The 18235-nt window shown below is 38.0% G+C and overlaps 1 protein-coding gene across 1 annotated transcript in view; it reads left to right on the top strand.

The window, feature by feature from the left end:
• Positions 1–17483, top strand: part of PANK1 (pantothenate kinase 1) — a 28042-nt gene extending 10559 nt beyond the window's left edge. The window contains exons 3-7 of the mRNA XM_082002062.1: positions 7540–7793; positions 10018–10194; positions 10595–10718; positions 15504–15629; positions 16271–17483. Of these exons, the coding sequence (XP_081858188.1) occupies positions 7540–7793; positions 10018–10194; positions 10595–10718; positions 15504–15629; positions 16271–16330 (741 nt within the window). The 3' untranslated portion in view covers positions 16331–17483. The remainder of the gene's footprint in view (positions 1–7539; positions 7794–10017; positions 10195–10594; positions 10719–15503; positions 15630–16270) is intronic.
• Positions 17484–18235: the final 752 nt, after the last annotated feature.

Genomic DNA, 18235 nt, shown 5'->3' with positions numbered 1-18235 from the left:
AGGTGAGTTCTAGAGCTGGTCAACGTGACCTCAATTCAGGTTTTCGAGCATTCTTCGATGTGTCCAGGGGATGATTCCAGTCATGTTCTCTAGTGACAATGGGAGGGCACTTTGAGACTTTCTGAAGAGGCTGACTCTCCCTTTGGAATGGTCAGTCTTTCCAAATTCATCTCTCCTGCATCATGTAATAGCAGATAAAGTTGCTTACTTAAGAAGGAAGTTCATGTCCCTTGTTCCCACAGCTGTAGAATTGAACTGGAAGTTAGCTGGTGGCTATCATACCAAGGCATTTCCCTCCATAGCTTTAGCTTTATCTGGTGTAAATATGCAATTTATAGTGAGGGACCAATCTCTGTCATCTCAACTGCAATATGGTCGATGTAGCACTGGAAGCCATAGTTGAAGCTGGGGCTGTGTTGCTAGCTATTGTACAAAACTATGAGGTCACATAGCAAATTACTGGTGGACTTAAGAATGAAATCCCACATCTCTGCAGTGTTAGTTAACATTGTGTGCTGCAGTACTGGTAGGTAACTTAAGAACACTATAAAGTCTGGTTGGGGTGTTTTGTAGCATAGAGTAAACCGTGAAGTGCACTCACACCTAAGTGCGTGCTTTGGACACCTCTTCTTACAGCTATCCAGTTCCACACCTTCTGTTACAGCAAGTATTTCTTGGCTCAAACTGTAATATCCATAGAGTATTACAGAAGCAAAATACTATCCATTACATGATGGTTTGCTTGCTTAATCTCTTTCGAAGGGCTCAGTGTCCTGTGTACTGGCACTTAAATTGTCACACATCATTAGCCACTGTAGCAGCAGCTGGCTATCTCAGTGTGTTCTGCTGACTGTAAATTGACATTGGACAACAGCTTCAGGATTGTGCTCTCAAAGCATTGAAATGTCTATTTCAAATATTTGATCACTGTAATGTGCCTGTAAAAGTAGAGAACATGTGCCAAGTCTAATATCCTGCTGTTGGGGGATTCAGTATTGTATATTGCCTTATATGGAGGAGGCTTTAAATGTTACTGTTTCTGTTATTTAGAAGCAATGTGGAAAAAACTAAAGTATGTTTGTGAATATTGTCAATTCATAAAAAAATCTGGCTAAATGCTAGGAAACTCATGACTGATATAGATAACATGCTTTTGTTCTGGCCCTTTATTTCCCTACGTACATGCTCTTAAGTTGTCTTTCATGGCATTTCTAAATTCTTATGGGACTGTCAGGATTGTGTAGATTTAGGACAAAGGATCCAACATATTGCAAAACAGCATTCAAATCCCAAAGAAGGAATCCTTCTAAGATTACAGCAGCTTTTTCTCCTTAAGATGGGCAAGCAAACACCCTGTTGCTTTACTTGCCTGTTCCAGTGTCTAATTCTGAATTCCTAAATGAGTTAAATGGGTTTGATCTAGACATCTCTGCTTTTATGTATTATAAAATAAAATTGGGAAACATCTTCTGTTTACTTTAAGCCTGTCTTCTGTGCTACAGAAAGACAACTAAATCTACACAGCTAGCTAGGTTTAGCTATCTGACGTCCCTCTCGTGATCCACAGTGATGGATAGGAGGAGACCTGGAGAAGTCTCCATGGACTGCTTGGTGACTGCCAGCAATAACCATCAGTAGCCTAGCAAATCATTTGATTAATTCTTAAGATCTGAATGTTTCCCGTAGAAGTAGGAAAACTGACTCTATTCATTAAACTAGACCACAGAAATAATTTTACCAACTATATGGTTATACTTAATGTTCATTGAAGAGCATCAGTAAGTAATTCACTAAAAGGACTGTTTCCAGCTTAGGGTTGTTTTTGCTCTGGTTTTTTTTGGTTTTTGTTGGTGGTGGTTTTTTGGATGTGTTTGTGTTTTGGGGTTTTTTTTCCCCTTTCTAAATGACTGGTCTTTATGGCTGGCTGACTTTATTTTCAGGTAACAATAGTGTTAAGGCATGGATGAATCTGTCATCTAATTCTGATAATCCTCTGTCCTTTCCCCAGCTACGTACTGTCACCTCGCATATTCTGTAAATACTTAAGTAGCATCACTTCTGTAAAAGTAAGGAGTACATAGACTTATTTGCTTATATACCTGTAATATAAATCTCTTTATGCTCTGACTCCTCCATGATAGCACATGCACATTACTTGTGCAAAAGTATGCTGTTAATATAATAAGGAATCAATTCTTAGGCTGTCACTCAGTTTTGTAAAGCAACTCAACGTAAAGGATACATGGGGGATGAGGGAAGAAAGGACTTTCAAACTTTTGTCTAAAACCTGCTTTGTATTCTGTTCCTGAACAGACACCTACAGAACCTGACTTGTCTTGACAGAAATTTTACTGCTGGCTTCAGTGGAAGCAGGGCCTGGGCCGAAAACCAATCACTTAATAAAGAACATTTGGGGCAGGGGTGGAAGGAAATCTGTTACCAGCACAAGCTTAAACTCAAGTCTTGACCTTCCCCATAACCAGTTAAAAAAAAAAAATGTTTTAAGAGTAAGCTTAGCTGTTAGAGAGTAATTTCCTTGTGCCAGTTGTTAGCTGATTCTAAGGCTTGACTTTGTGGTATGAACTGAGTGCCTGAGACTTGTAGACTGTATTTATCTTAAAACAAACTTACTGTCCTGTGTTGTAGAATGACTAAGCTGTGTAACTAGGCTAGTGTATGACACTTAAAAATCTTGTTGCACCTCGCTTGCTTGAGGAGGCTGGACACTGCTGCTCAGGCTGTAGGTGCTGACCTATAGTGTGTAGACTGTGCTGGAGTTGAAAGTGGCATCCAGAGAACGGGTGAAGTAACCGTGACACCTTTTGTTACCACAAGTTAGGAAACTCTACAGAGGGAATGGGGAGAAGCAACATGCATCTCTTCCCTGTCAAGGGAGGGAAGAGATTGTTACAGCTAGCTGGGCGAGAGGGCAGATCCTTTCCTGAGGATTCCAGACTAGTACTTTAGTTGCCCAAAGCTGGTGCAGAGTCTGTCTTCTGCCTCAGCAAATGTTGGGTTTACCCTTTATTTTCATTAGACTTTGTCTTGTTTGAATGTGAGTGCATATTTCCCAGCCTCAAGGTGTGGAATGAGCTGGGAGGAGAGTACCTCACCTAAGCTCAAAAAGGAGAGTTGGGGTTGAGGTGAAGACAATCAAAATATAAAGGAAGCAAAGTACGTCTTTATGGAAGTAGAGGAGAGGTAATGGGAGGGAGGTGGAAGGAAAAGCTAGACTGTAAGCTATTATAAGAAATAAAAACTAGAGCAATGCCCAGAAGGCACATAAAAGCCAGAGTGATACAGTAAATGAGGCTGTTGTAATTGATAATTAAAAACTTGTAAGACATTATGTTCCTAACAGTTTCTTTCAGAAAAAAAATTATATTTCTGATTGGAAGTCCAAAAGACAGATGAACTTGTGACTGCATCTAGGTTTGGACATTCCTGCATTTGACAGAACTTGGTAACAGTGTGGAAATTCAAAGTGAGTGAAAACTTTAATGAGCTGGAGCTTCATTGAAAAGATGACTACACACCAGTGTTGATCCATTAGGCTTCAGCTCTGCTGTATATATGTCATGGCTGCTCTCAGCTCACTTCTAGAGGTCTGGGCTGTTTCATGTTTTCCTTGCTGAGATGGAAATCTTCACTCACCCATAAAAAGAAACAAATGTCAGCCAAGTCTTTGACTTCTGTGCTTCCATTCTTCAAAGCAGCAGCAAGTTGGTACCATGTTTTTTCCTTTTATACTGTCTGGTACTTGAATACAGCTTAAAATTGTTTGGCATTATGCATGTTATTAAAAAAACAACAACAACAAACAAAACAACAAAGCTTAAACCTGAACAGACAGTACCATTTTCTAGCACCTCTTGCAAGTATATGACAAGAGGTGGGCTTTCATTCTCCTTAGAATAGCATCTGTGCGCAGTAACCACAGACCTTTTGTGTATCCTTGAAATCAACTGGGTTTCAGGAGTGTGTTGCTAAAGTGTGAACTGTCACGGGGAAGTGTTCACTAATTCCTTGCGGTGTTGCACCCGCTTGTAAGCACAGTTAAAGTCCTGAGCCCCTATTTTTGATGGACTTGAAGAGTACCTTGAGGTCCAAAGTGTTTTATTGCTTCCCCCAGTATTTAAGAAACAGTCTCAAATAAAGAGGAATTTCTACAGTCTGACTATAATGCAGAAAAATTGTTCTTTTAAAAAATGTACATATGGTTTCCCTGTAACCATCATAAATTATCCCTCCAGGGTCCTGTATACTACTTTGTTCTTCAATTCTTCTTCTCATAGCACAATTTTCTGACATAAAACTTTTCTAGAGAGGCACTGTGCTGAATATAGTTACAAGAGTGCAGAGCAGGATAAGTTGACCATTATGCTGTCTGCCCTCACATTAGGGATTGTAAAGGGCTGGAAAATCTCTGCAAATGCATTTTGTAGAACATTGTAGGAAAAATGTCCAATTAAAATGTGCTGCTACACACAGCTCCCATTTTTTGTTTTGCATTTTTGCATATAAACTTCAGTTCCTGCAAGAAGTGGTTTGAACAGCTGAAAGATGAGGACAAGTAGAGTGTGGTAGGTCAGGTGATAGCACCAGGAAAAAAACATTTACCTAATCACATGTTAGTTACGATGTTTACAGGCACATCTATTTTGTGATGCAGTTTTGCTGCTTGAGTCATTGTGAGCAAAGGAATGAAGAGAGAAAATGCAGTTCTATATGCAGGAAAGGGCCTGGGAATTGTGACTGTGGCTCTATTGTGGCTTCTTGTACAAGATTGTGTTACATTTCTTGCAACTGTGCCCTAATCTGTGTTTAGAAACAAGAACAGTGGTGGCTCACTGGGCTGTTTGGAGCCTCGGAGGTCTGGTGACTGCAGAGCTTGCGGTTCTCTGAATGAAGCAGATCAATGTGGAATACTGATGCCAGTCTTGCTCCTTCCAAAAATGAAAACCAGACTGCTGCAACAACGCAGGAAGATAGTTTTTTCAGTCTGCTATGAATATCATACATGAAAGAAAGCAGTAATAGGGCTTTTCTGCTTACAGTATATCAGCTGTTAAATATAGCACGGAGCTATAAAAAGCAGAACAAATTCTAGTATGTCATCTATACATGGAGGGCTGGACCTAATAAAACTTATATGCTTAGTGCTTGAAAAAGAGCCTTTGATTAGTTTCTTTTGTTCTTTCTTTATGAAATTGGTGGGCTGACTGGAGAGTTTGTAGAAACAAGGATTTTGCCTGTGTTTTTGCACTCGTGCCAGAAGTGTTTTAGATTTGTATTGCTTGTTCATGTCTTGCAAGTCTTTCACTGATGCTTACCTAGTTATAAAAGTATAACATGGATGAGACAAAACCAGCTTGTAGCCAGGTACTTGGCTTATGGGCAAACAGAGGTTTTGACAGGAGGGGCCATAAATCTGCTAATGATTTGTCTTTGTATAGCAGGCTCCTGGTTCATAGCTTGTTTGTTTGTGCATGCTGTAGCTGTGTTAAGTCAAGTTTAGTCATGCTGTGTATAGCTTATACAGTAAGATGAGGAAATTGAGACTGTAAAGCATATAACCTAGAGAAGGATCATGGTTAGTATAGAATCTTTCCTTATTTTGACTACCTATGTGCAGCGTTAGTTGTGTCTTAACAAAATAAATTCTCTAACGAGTGAGGGGCTCTGTAGAATGTCTTTTGTAAGAAAGAGTGCATGAAGCATTGTATTGTGTATCTCTTGATTGGAGCTTTTCCTCTCAGTCTAATAGGAAGAAATTGCTGAACTCCAAGACATTTGCAAAGTAGCCTTAAGTTTTTTGTAACAATTTAAAAAAAAAATTTCTCCCAATTTGTGTTTGTTCTTTTTATTTGCTGGCTAAATAGTTCAAGTCTTTTATGCTACATTTCTGTAATTATAATTTGTGTAGCCACGTGGTAACCAAGAAGAAAAATATGAAGGGTGTGCAAAAGTTACAGGAGGAAATCCTGAAACAAGAAGAAATTATCTTCACCTGTCTTTATTGTCTTATCCACTTTATGAGTAAGTGGATCTATATTGAGGTCTTTGAGACTGCTGGTTTGTGGGTTTTTTTGGTCTTATTTCTTTCCTATGGTTCCAGGATTTGAGGACTAGCAAGTATAACAAAAGGGCAGACCCAAAGACTAGAATGGCTTTCTGTTAAGGCAAGTTAGAGCTATAGAAGTAGAGAAAAAACTTAAGGGGAGAGATTTAAATAGCTCAAAAGAATGTAACCTATTGGCCATGCCTGTTCCACAGAAATGTCTTTCCTCTTCCTAATGACTTAATATAGCTTCCAGAATTAAAAATAGGAGGTAGTTAGCCCTGTAAGTCTTCTCCATTAGCTGTTATAAAAACATCCTGCAATATCTAAATATTTGAGAACCGGCTCTGCACTGTGTGACTCCCTTTTGTTCCTAATACCCATTGCTTTTTCTGCTAGGAAGTGGCGTTAGGTAAGATGTACTTTGCAGGTGTGAGGATGCAAATGACCTCGGCATTTGGATGAGCATCTTTATTATATTTTTCCTCCCTCTCTTCTCCCTAACACAAGTCTGAGCTCAATGTCATTTGGAAAGGAGACTTTCTACAGATTGTCACTGTGTCCTATTTTGAGAAAGGGATGTGATTTCTAATTCTGGTAAACAGAATGCTATGGCAAGTAGACATGTCTGGTTAAGTACAGTCATGGGTGACCTGTGACACCACAGAGGGAATGTCCTTTTAAAGCTCTTATAATTGTTTTTCTCTCTTACAGTTATATTTTTATGAACATTTGCTGAGGGCATGGGCCTGACAACATTTTTGTTTCAGTTCTTTGTATTGTTTTTCACCAAACATTGGGAATACCCTATTTTCCATGAGGCATCTTAAAGCGCTCATCATAATTTGAAGAAATAGTTCTCTGATAACTGGTGACAGATCCTAAAAAAAATATGTAAATCTCTTAAGCATAATCCACTGCATGTTTAATGCGTATTAACTTAAGCACATGCACTTTGTAAGGCTTTAACTCTCTTGTTCTTGAACTGAAGTTTCTTGATCTTAATGCTTCTGTTGAATATTTCGTTAAATTGCTGGGAAATGTAGTTGGAGGATGCGTTAAAGCACTTTGCATCCTGAGGAATGCTGCTGTGCAGGCATGTGTCAGATGCTGTCCAAAAGCTGCAGAACACAGCTCCTCTTGGGATGGGGATGAGAGGAAAGAAATGTATTGCTTTAGAATACTGGGGTGGCGGGGGGTGATGTTTACTGCTTGCAGAGCAGGGAATATCTCAAAGGCAAAGAAACTAAATGACATTACTGTGCAGCACATCATTGTTTTGGGACATACCTGATGTCAGGCAGATAGCAAACTCTTTATTTTGGACTTTATGCTTAGACAGATCTTTGTACTGTTTAAATAGCATAATGTGTTACTATTAAAGTGATCAAAGTGCTGTCGTGGAGGCTTTTGTCCTTCTCGGTATTGTATCATACTAGGAAATGTTTGTTTATTAATTTCTTGTTGTTCTTTTCCAGATTGCTGATCTACAACTCCATAAACTGGATGAATTGGACTGTTTGATCCAGGGTCTCCTTTATGTTGATTCGGTTGGTTTCAATGGCCAACCAGAGTGCTATTATTTTGAAAATCCCACAGATCCTGAACAGTGCCAGAAAAAGCCTTACTGCCTTGATAATCCATATCCAATGCTGCTGGTTAACATAGGCTCAGGGGTCAGCATCCTAGCTGTGTATTCTAAGGACAACTATAAGAGAGTCACAGGATCCAGGTAAATTTAACTCTGTTCTTTTAACTGTAGTTTCTGTTCTCCTTAATTGAACAGATAGAACCAGACAGCATGACTTGTAGGTGGAGCCCCAAATTGTGCTCGTCTTCCCATTTCTTCTAATAGCCCACCAGTAGCAAGGCTGGAAATATCCTATGATTGCTTCAGAGAGGGGGCCTACATCAGGGAAGTCATCGATCCATTCAACTTTAGAGCTGTCTTAGTCTCTTCTGGATGTTCTTACCTACTTCCTACCTCTTGCTGTGAATTGCAGAACTAATGCTGTCCCAGTAAATGAATTTTCTCTCCTGCTGTGATCCCCCAGAACAGCCAGAGCAGTGAAATAAAAATGTTTGGGCTAAACAAAAACCTCTTGCTTAGTAGTTAGGATGTATCCAGAATATAAGAAAACTTTGTAGAGTTGTCTGCTACTACTGGATTTTGGCAGGGGAATCTCACTAGATCACTTGTTTCCTTACTGATTGCATTAGTCTTCAGAGCATGCTGGTAAATTAAGGAATGCCAGCCTGTAAAGACTAGAATCTAATTGTCTGTATTCTTACTTTGTCCTCAGCGTGCTTTCAGCCTGGGTCAGCTAGTGCTCTCCTAAGTGATTTGTAGGGTACAGCTGAGTTAAAATGGTCTCTGGCCTATGTTCAGTAAGAGATTTAGATGTGACTGTTCTGTTTAGCAATTCAGGAGTTCAGTAGTGTGGATGCAGAATTTTGTTCTCAAGGCCAAAAAACAGCCTGAGGCATGTTTATGTTTACTCTATAAATGTGGTAACAGTATTAACTTATAGGAAACCGCTTTAGTTACAAATGTGTCCATCCAGACTAGTAGTAAAAATACCAATGAATCGATCCCACTTTTTCCTCATACATGCAAACTAAATTGATGTACTTCATTTTTTAGTAACTGTGTAATCTTAAAAACAGTCAATCAAATCACTAAAACAGAAAACTGAAAACCCCTTCCAAAACAACCACCAAAGAAGCTCTTTTGGATTTGCTATAGTCCCTTCCAAAGCTGCATTCTGTTCTTCAGTGCATGGTACATGTAACAAGGTTTCTCCTGTATACTGCACATGACTGCATATGTGTCTTCTCTTGCCTTATCGGGGGCATGTCTTTGCCACAATGGCAGCCGTGAGCCATTTTTCTGTATACAGTACAGATGAACACAAGTTGAATGGAAGAGGTATTGATTTTCTTGCAATTCTGGCTGTTTTTTCAAGCATAGCCCTTTTGATATCTGAAGATGTGTTTCTGATCCTTTCCACTATGAAAGGAAAGCCATGACTGCAGTGGATGGCTGACTTGTTATAGATGATGAAATCAATACTGTTTTGTGGCTGGTGTGCGGGGCTTCTTACTGTTCAGATACGCTGTCTGACCTCCTGTACTTTTTCATGAAGCTCAGATGTGGTGTCTCACTGATCCTCTTGTTTGCAATGGCTCCAGTTGGTATGACTGCAATCAGTGCAAATAAGCTAACTTTCTCAAGGGTTAAGAAAGAATGAAGAAGGGTGTAGAGGTTAGCAAGTTGAAGTTCATGTCTGTTAAGACTGAAGAGTCCAAAGCAGAATTTTAATGAAATGAATTAGCAGCCTGTTACGCACAAATAAATACTGCCTGCTAAATTTATATAGTCGGTAAATATAGTACTTGAGCCTGTGCAAAATATTAAAGTGACTGTTCCTTGCTTAGAGTTCTTTGAAGGGCTGAGACATTCAGGGCTGATGTTAGCTGTGCTTTGAACAGGAACCAACCAGACTGCTGCTTGCCACTGGCTAGGAGGACAAGATCTGTCTTGGCTGCCTGCCCCTGCATAGATATTTAGCTTTGATCGCTGTTTATTCTTTCATCACCGAGCTAAGTGATCTGATGATTGATCTGGCTAATTATTCTTGCACAAGGAAAACTTGCTGGAGTGCTAAGAATAGCAAACAGGCATCTGTGGTGTTGGATTGGACCTTATTCTCAGCTAACTATTTAGCATCATTTCTCATATTTGAATATTAAGGATTTAAGAGTAGTTCAATTAAAACCACACTGGGTGATATTTGTGTTAGAAACTCAATTTAGGGTTTCTGTCTTTACTTCTCCGAGGGAGGAGTTGCAAGAAACAGTTGGTAGCTGTGTAGACAATGTTGAAAATGGGAGTCTGAAAAGCTGTGGTAAAAGCTGGTTCAAGCTGCTGATCTGAAGGAACTGTGGTTTTCTAGTCTTGGAGGAGGAACATTCCTGGGCCTGTGCTGTCTGCTGACTGGCTGTGAGACGTTTGAAGAAGCACTAGAAATGGCTGCAAAAGGAGACAGCACCAATGTGGATAAACTGGTGAAAGATATTTATGGAGGAGACTATGAGCGGTTTGGCCTTCAAGGGTCTGCTGTAGCTTCAAGGTACGTGTTAATTGGGCTGTTTTTAAGGAGTTCCTTGGGCTCCCTGTTGCATGCTGAACTGAGTGTGTAACCCCTGGACTACATACTACGTCCATGTGGAAATGTCACTCTGTATCATGTGGTTTGTACTTAGATCTGTCATCTATTTCTTGCTTTTTTTCCTTAAACAGGTATAAGAAATGCTTGATGTCGTTTGCTTCCATCTTAAATCACAGTTATTTTAGAAGAAGTGTCTTTGGTCATTGTTTTGCCTTTCCAGTGAGCTCCCTTTTCACATTTTAAATCTGTCTCAAATCAATGGATATCAAATCCAAGCAAAGCTTATTAAATGAAAAAAATTCTAAGGGCTTTTAGCACTCCTAAATAACTCATATTAAAAGGAATAATCTTCCTCACACAGCTTTGGTCATATGATGAGTAAAGAAAAGAGAGATTCCATCAGTAAAGAGGACTTGGCCAGAGCTACTTTGGTCACCATCACCAACAACATAGGTTCTATTGCTCGCATGTGTGCATTGAATGAGGTAAGATAGCATATTTACTATGAGCTTAAAACCTTTAGAAAAAACACAGTAAAAGTATCAGAATGTGAAAATGCAAATTGCTAGAATAGTAGGTGTGTAACTGGCCTTGGTAAATATGCATATATTTAATGTGGTGTCCTAACTCTTGTGATTTGTGTTATGTGTATACTTTGATGCAAAGCGTAAGGTACTTTGAGCTTCAAAGGGAAGAGGGGAAGAAAGTTGACTGTAAAGATCTCCTTGAACCATTGATGCCTAAAGCTGTTCATTTGCTCTCAAGCCTTCATACATAGATATTAATGCCTTTGTAATCCAAGTTAATACTCTCAATTACCTTGTAGTTATTAACAGATCTTACTATACCATGACAGATTTTTTAAAATAGTGTTTTGCTTGGCTTGTTTCCATAATATGACGGGTTCAAATTGTGTATTGTGTTAAATGTTTTGATAGGTACAAGATCCACTGTATTGAGTCAGAGAGAATAAAAATATAGTCCATTATCCTGCCTCAAACTCCTATCAGATGCTTGTTGCATTCTTTTCTCTAGGCATGATAACTACGGATGATTGTTCCATTCATACACCTTTCCAGCTTCCAGTAGCTTAAAAACCACCCACAAAAAAAGACCAAAAAAACCCCACCCCCACCAAACAACCGAACTGAAAAATCAAACATTTAGGTGCTTGTTTTGAGCTGCAAATTCCATCCTTCACTGTTATGTGGTAACTAATCTCTTATCTGCTCTCAATGAATTTATCTAATCTTTTTTTAACACATAGACATTTTTAGCTCCAGAGCATTCTGTGATTAGAAGAAAGTGCTGGGTTTTTTTGTTCAACAACACCCCCACACAACCCAAAAAAACCCAACAAAACCAAAAAACTCATCAAACTGCCATGTGTTTACTTTACTAGGTCCTATCTAGCTTTTTGCTTTATGAGAAATAGCAAATAATTAATTGCTAGTGCTTTTGGTGGGTTTTGGCTTTGTTTTTTTGATAAACCTTTACCACATCTCCCTCTTGGTGTTTCCAAGAGGGAAAGTCCTAATACTTAATCTCCTCTCCTATGGAAGACAGTCTGTGTCTCTCTTCCACTGTTTCACTTTGTCGTCTTAATTTTTTCATGGTTCTAATTTTGAGATCTAATGATCAGATCTTCATGCAATATTCAGAGTGTGGTTGCACAATGAATCTATGTGATGGCATATTGATAGATTTTGTGTTCTGAGTTCCTTTACTAACAGTTCTTAATGTTTTATTTTTGTGAGCGTAGAGCTCATATTTTCAAGAAACCACCCACAGTCCCTGCACAGTCTTTCTCGAGTCGTGTGGCTAATTTGGAGCCTATCATAATGTCTGAATACTGAAGTCTCTCTGTCTCTTCCCACTTCCATTTGTGTCGCTTCACTCTTTTAATTTAAACTTCATCTGCCATTTTATTCCTCGGTCACTGGGTATAAGTCTCTTCAGCATTGTTATGCTGTTTGGTCTTTTATTCCGACTCTCCTGAATAATTTTGTATGCCAATAAGTGTTATGTTTGTTGCTAATACACCTCTCTAGAGCACTTTTAAAATTCATTGAACAGCACAGGTCTTAGTGTATGCCCCTGTCAAATGCCACTGATAACTTCCCTTCATTGTGAACAGTGGCTACAGACTTTTTTTTTTTTTGGCAATTTGAGTTTTTCAGTCAGGATGATTCTCTTTCAGTGTTCTCTTTGCTTTCAGCTTCTTTACAGTGTTGCCTTGTGGCATGGAGTTCAAGCAGCATTGTACAGGGCTATCAAAGCATGGAGAGTTGCAGCAGGGAACCACATGCGAGACACTCAGAGGAGGAAATAGGCTACTAATGAAACTAATGCTTCTGAATCATTGGGGAAAAAAGTTCCTAACATCTTTGTTTTGTGGGCAGACTTACTTAAAAATCCATAGAATTTTGTGGAGGAATGTGGATTGATGTGTGAAGTATTTTTTGTTTCACAGACAATGTCAAAGTAGAATTTCTCCAGCACTTGAGCTAAATTATTTTGTAGCTTTAGAGAATGAAAACTTCATTTAGTAGCTTTACATACTATTAAAAAAAAAATCAAACATGATACATCATTGCAAGTAAGTTAATCTCCAGATAGCTTGCCTTCGGAAGAAAAAAAGTAATGCTGTCATTCTGCTAAATAACCTAGACACCTAAATTGCCTTTGGGACATATGGCTCTGACTCTCACCAAGCTTGATGAATGAAATGCCCAAATAAGAGCATAAACAGTTGAATATGAGACATGCTTTTGTGCAGTTTGTGTGTATTAGATTAGGGTTATGGTGAAGCTCCCTTTTAGGTTCTTTGATGAAATCAATTTATACCCTGAAGCATGAGTTTTGATAAGGGTTTTGTTGTGTTTTTTTTGCAATGGTTGCAGCTTTAATGTTGTGTTGAAAATGACTTGCATATGTGCAGGAAAAAATGAGGCTGGGGAATAAATGAAATATTCTGTCTCCAGAACTTCAAAGGGAAGTTTGCTTGCACAAAGTTGGCAGTGGGGTAGAAAAATTCCATAGTCTGGAACCATTTGGCTACACATCATTTGAAACCATCTGTCCTAGGCACAGCAGAACTGCATAAAGGAAACCAGTCTCTCTGGATTATGCTTTTCTTACTAGCAGAACATGTAAGTTGCATTTGAACAAGGCTTCTTGCAACAATATGCGCAGGTTTTTTTATTGCACCTTTGATATAGATTCCCCTATTCAATTATATTGGCAAATATGTGTATATACTATATTGAAGGTATACTATAGCTTTCTACTGCAGGGTTTGAACAATTTAGCAAGACCCCACAGAGTGAAAGAGTGCATGTCTTTTCCAGGATGTTGTAATTTGATTAGCTTAAGTAAGCATTTCATCAACATCCTTCATCAGTTTAAGACTTCTTTCTTTTAACTTTGAATATTTCAGCAGTAAGCAAATTAAAAGTAAATGGGCAAGACTCCCTTAAGATATAAAAGTAACATTTCTTCATTTTCCAACTCCTGAAAAATACTAAAGTTGGTTTTAGTTCAGTTCAAGAATCTAGGAAACTTTACATTTTTAACATAATTTTTAAACTTGCCAAGTCAAGGAATGTTGGAAAATAAAATTGATATGAAATGTGCATGTTATACACTCTGCTATTCTAGTAGATATGACTAGTATTTTTAGATTTAAAATTGTCGACAATTTTTATACTCTGTTAGGTACTGCTTGCTTGAATTTCTGGTAACAGTAGCTTTGTATGTGTATTCATCAAAAAAAGTGTCATAAAAATGAAATTCAAATGGACATTAAAATGTATTGCATTACAGGAAATTAATTAGTTACATGTTTGTCCCTCCTTTGTCAGAAATTACTTCAGAGACAAAACTGCGTTGTCAGAGGGTGCAACTTGCTCTTGGCCATGTTCAACAGCAGCCTTTTGAAATTTGAGCAGTTCTTCTTTTCAGCCATATAAGTTCCTAGGAACGTGTGTGAACGCATGCTGATGTGACTGCAGAGTCTAAGGAGATAGATGACTATAAACCTGAACTATTTAAATAAAGTTTGTGTTGATGTGTTTGGTTTGAGGACAGACATGTAATTTGCTCATCCGAGACTGGATAAATGAATTATTGCATCTGGGTATCAGCACTCTCCAATACTGAGTATTCCAAGTGAGGATGTTCTCAGTGGTATGTCACATGCACAGTACTGGACATGCCAAAACAGTGGTCTATAGCAAAGTAATTGCTGTAGAACCAAGTGTTGGGCTTTATAGAGCTGTATGAATCTAGAGAGGTAATGCTTGGCAATTCTAGCCTCTATGCAGATTTTTGCTGGTAATTTTCAGCAGAGGACTTGTGAAGATACATTTCTAGGGCTCCTTCAAGACTCCTGTAAAAGCTTATGTCACCAGGATTTGGTCTCATACTGAACCTTCTAGACCAATTCTAGCGTATGGTGAACATCATATGGTACGCCAATTCAAAATGCAAGTGCGTTTTTGTGCCTAACAGGCAAAACTGGGCTTGGTAAGATAGTTATGGGCACTGTTTAAGCACCAGAACTGTTGCTTCCATGCACTGATGTGCACACAAGTAGGGCTAGTGTGTGGCTTTCTCACTGATAGCATAGGGCTGATTGTTCAAAAAATCTTAAGCTTCTGTATAAAAACTGAGTTCAAGTGAGCTTTGAAAAAAGGGAACACAATACATGACAAGTATCACGTTGGCCACGTTTCACTTGCATTTTGAAAACGGAACCACAGTCCAGGTAATAGAATGAAAGATGCTTCTTCCCATCTCTTAACGTAATTCTCAGATACCCCTCAGAGGTTCTCCATCCAGATTTAATAATCATAGTGATCTCTGGAAAGTTGCTTCATTTAACAAGCAGGGGGAAAAGGTATCTTCGGTGCAGCCATGTCATATACAATTAAAAAACAAAACAAAACGACAAAACCCCAACAAAACCAAAACAACAAAACACTCATAATCCTATTCAGGTTGGGAATGTCCTGGGCTTTCAAGGAAATATTCACCATCTGTGGTAACAGCCTCTTACTTTCTTTGGAATAAAACTTTTTTTTTTTTTCTTGCAACATCTCTACTTAGCAGTCAGTGACTGCAATTATTTTTGAACTTTTCAGTCTGGAGAATTTAAATGTAACCCAAAATTCCCATTTAACTTTATAGTGGAGGCAGAAGTACCTGTTGAATGAGGCAAATCATGTAACTGAATATAACTTTTGCTGGTCTGCTTTACAATTTTTCAGAACATCGACAAGGTGGTATTTGTTGGCAACTTTCTCAGAATTAATATGATCTCTATGAAGGTGCTAGCATATGCTATGGATTTTTGGTCCAAGGGACAGCTGAAAGCTCTGTTTTTGGAACATGAGGTAAGGAAATACAGGTTGAACTTACTTTTATTTGTTAAGCACAAAAATCATGTGGTTCTTGACTTAGTGAAGGGGAGAATTTCAATGCCATTGCTTTGAAGTGAATGCATGATCTAAGTTCTGCATAAATGTAGTTTAATTACAAATTCATTTGAGAATATCCCTTGTTAACTCCTTGGCTTGATCACTAATCTTGTGGTATTTGTGGCTAAATGTTGCACTTGTCTTGTTTTGCTTTCTGACCCGAGTACCAATAAGGTTCACTTGCGTGGTCTAGTATATAAACCTTAACTGGAATTAATTTTTGTAAGCATAATTTTGAGGTGACTGTTAGATGGATGTGTTCATAATGGGAACAGCCCTGCCTCAATACAGCATCATTATAGTGGTTCTGTAGTTTCTTCTTTTTTGAAAATTTTGGAGAACCATGTAAGATTTCTCACAGCATGAGGCCCTTTCTTGGACCTAAACAAGATCCTATTAAATCATAATTCGGATACAGCAAATACTTGGCACAGCAAGGCTGATCTTATAAGGAAAGTCTTTTAATTACCTTGACAGAACTGAAGACTTTACATGCTCATGCTTATGTCTTATTTTGGAATTTGATTGGTTTTATTTTGCTTTTGCCTTGTTTAAAGGGTTATTTTGGAGCTGTTGGGGCTCTTCTAGAATTGCTTAAAATGACAGATGATCAGTGATGAAGCTGTCTCAAGAGATTCCTACTGCAGACGCTGCTGGATAAGAGTGAAAGCCACTACAAGGATGGAAATGAAGCCATTATGGCAGTTCCACCTGCTGGATTTGTAAATAATTTAAAATCCTTTTAGCTGATCTTTAACTTTTGGGTTTTGAGCTTATACTTCAGAATTCATACTGGGAATAACGAGATTTCTTTTTTCTGTACACTGTATTTTTTAGGGGAAAAATGTGCAAAGTGGCCAAACATACAGATTTTATGAATTTATTTTGAAAAGTGAATACTGTTTATGTAGGACCTGTGATATGAGGCATCTGCTTTTCTTCTGGGGTTTACTGATTAGTGTGGTAATTTTAACTTCATTTAGTAATCACTCTAGGAGATTTTTTTAATCTTATTTTCATGACGTTTCATGATTTGTTCTTGGTTTCAAATGAAACTACAAAGCTGATGCATTTTACTGTGAAAACTAGTCACTGATTTTTTTTTTTCTTTCCTTCTCTCATTATATCAGACATGCTTTTATTTAACATCCCCCCACTCCCTTCCCAATGAATTTACAAGCTTTCTGTGACTCTGTGGGTTTCTTGGCAAGACTCAGAAAACTTGTCAGTGGCAGGGGGTTTAAGACTGTAATTTTTCGGTAGTCATGACTTGCAACAGGAACAGACTGCTAACTGGTTTTGCAGGACTAATTCTCTGTATTAAAAATTTTAAACAAGATGTGAACTAAAATTTTAATTATTGGCTTGAAACTAAAATGAAATCCTGTTTCTGTTGAAAATCTCTGACCTGTATGAAGAGTTCTGTAGTACAGATGTTATTTATACGGTACCTGCTTGGCATTAGATGACAGCGGGAGGAGATTGTTTTCATTTATATGAAAACTTTCCTGTAGTCTGCAATTTTTAACTTGATCTTAATCGAAAACAACTGATAACTGCATTATTCAAAGCCCAGTTTCTAAAATTAGAAAAATACTGAGTAATGTATTTTCTGGTTTTAAGCTAATGTTTAATCTTTCCCTCCAGAACTTTGTATTGGAATTTTTATTCCAATACAGTATTTTCTACCTTTTTTGATTTGTGGACCACTCTAGATTTTTTTTTTTCCATTTGAATTGAGACCCCTTTGAAATCTATGTACTTAGGTTGCTGCATAGCATATGTAAACTTGCTTTTCTTAGACACCATGAGGGCTCACAAATCAGAGGCTGAAAACCAGTCCATAAATTATTTTGTCTTGCAAAACTGTATGTGATGTCACATAATGTAAAGGATACATCAGAGGGACAGTATAAAATTCAGACACATGTATTATCCAGTATATTTTTGAAAGGGGGATTATTTCACTTTTTTAATAGTCGTTAATTTCTGTATCTCCCAAATGTTAAAATAAATTAATATTAACTGAAGTGTTACCTTGTCTGATGGAAATAAAGACCACTACTGTTTTGACGGTTTTGATGTATCTGTGGAATTCTTTTCTTTAAATCAATGTGAAATACATAACACTGTTTTGTGACACATGTGACTAGCTATTTCTATCATAATTGTTTGGTTCTTGATGTTTCTTTGCTCTCTGTTACCTTGCTTTGGTCTTCAAAGCTTTTTGCCTGCTTGAAGCTAACTCTTTCATTGACTGTAAACTACATGAGACAATTAGCATGTTGTAGTTGATATTTCATGTAATATTGAGCTTGAGATAAGTGGGGATAGTTCTGCTCAGTGCCTCTAATTTTTTCATGAACAAAATAAGCAAATAAGCTTAATGGTAGTTTTAAGTTTTGCCTGCAATGAACGATTGGTTTGTATGTTACTGGGTTTTGTGTGTTTTGTTTTTTAAAGGAAGACTTGAGAATAAGAGGTAACTGCACTTCTTACGATAAACAGCAGAGGGAAGCATA

The sequence above is a fragment of the Phaethon aethereus genome (assembly GCF_964289735.1).
Source record: "Phaethon aethereus genome assembly, chromosome: 7".
NCBI lineage: Eukaryota > Metazoa > Chordata > Aves > Phaethontiformes > Phaethontidae > Phaethon > Phaethon aethereus.
This window is presented reverse-complemented; position numbering and strand designations above follow the sequence as displayed.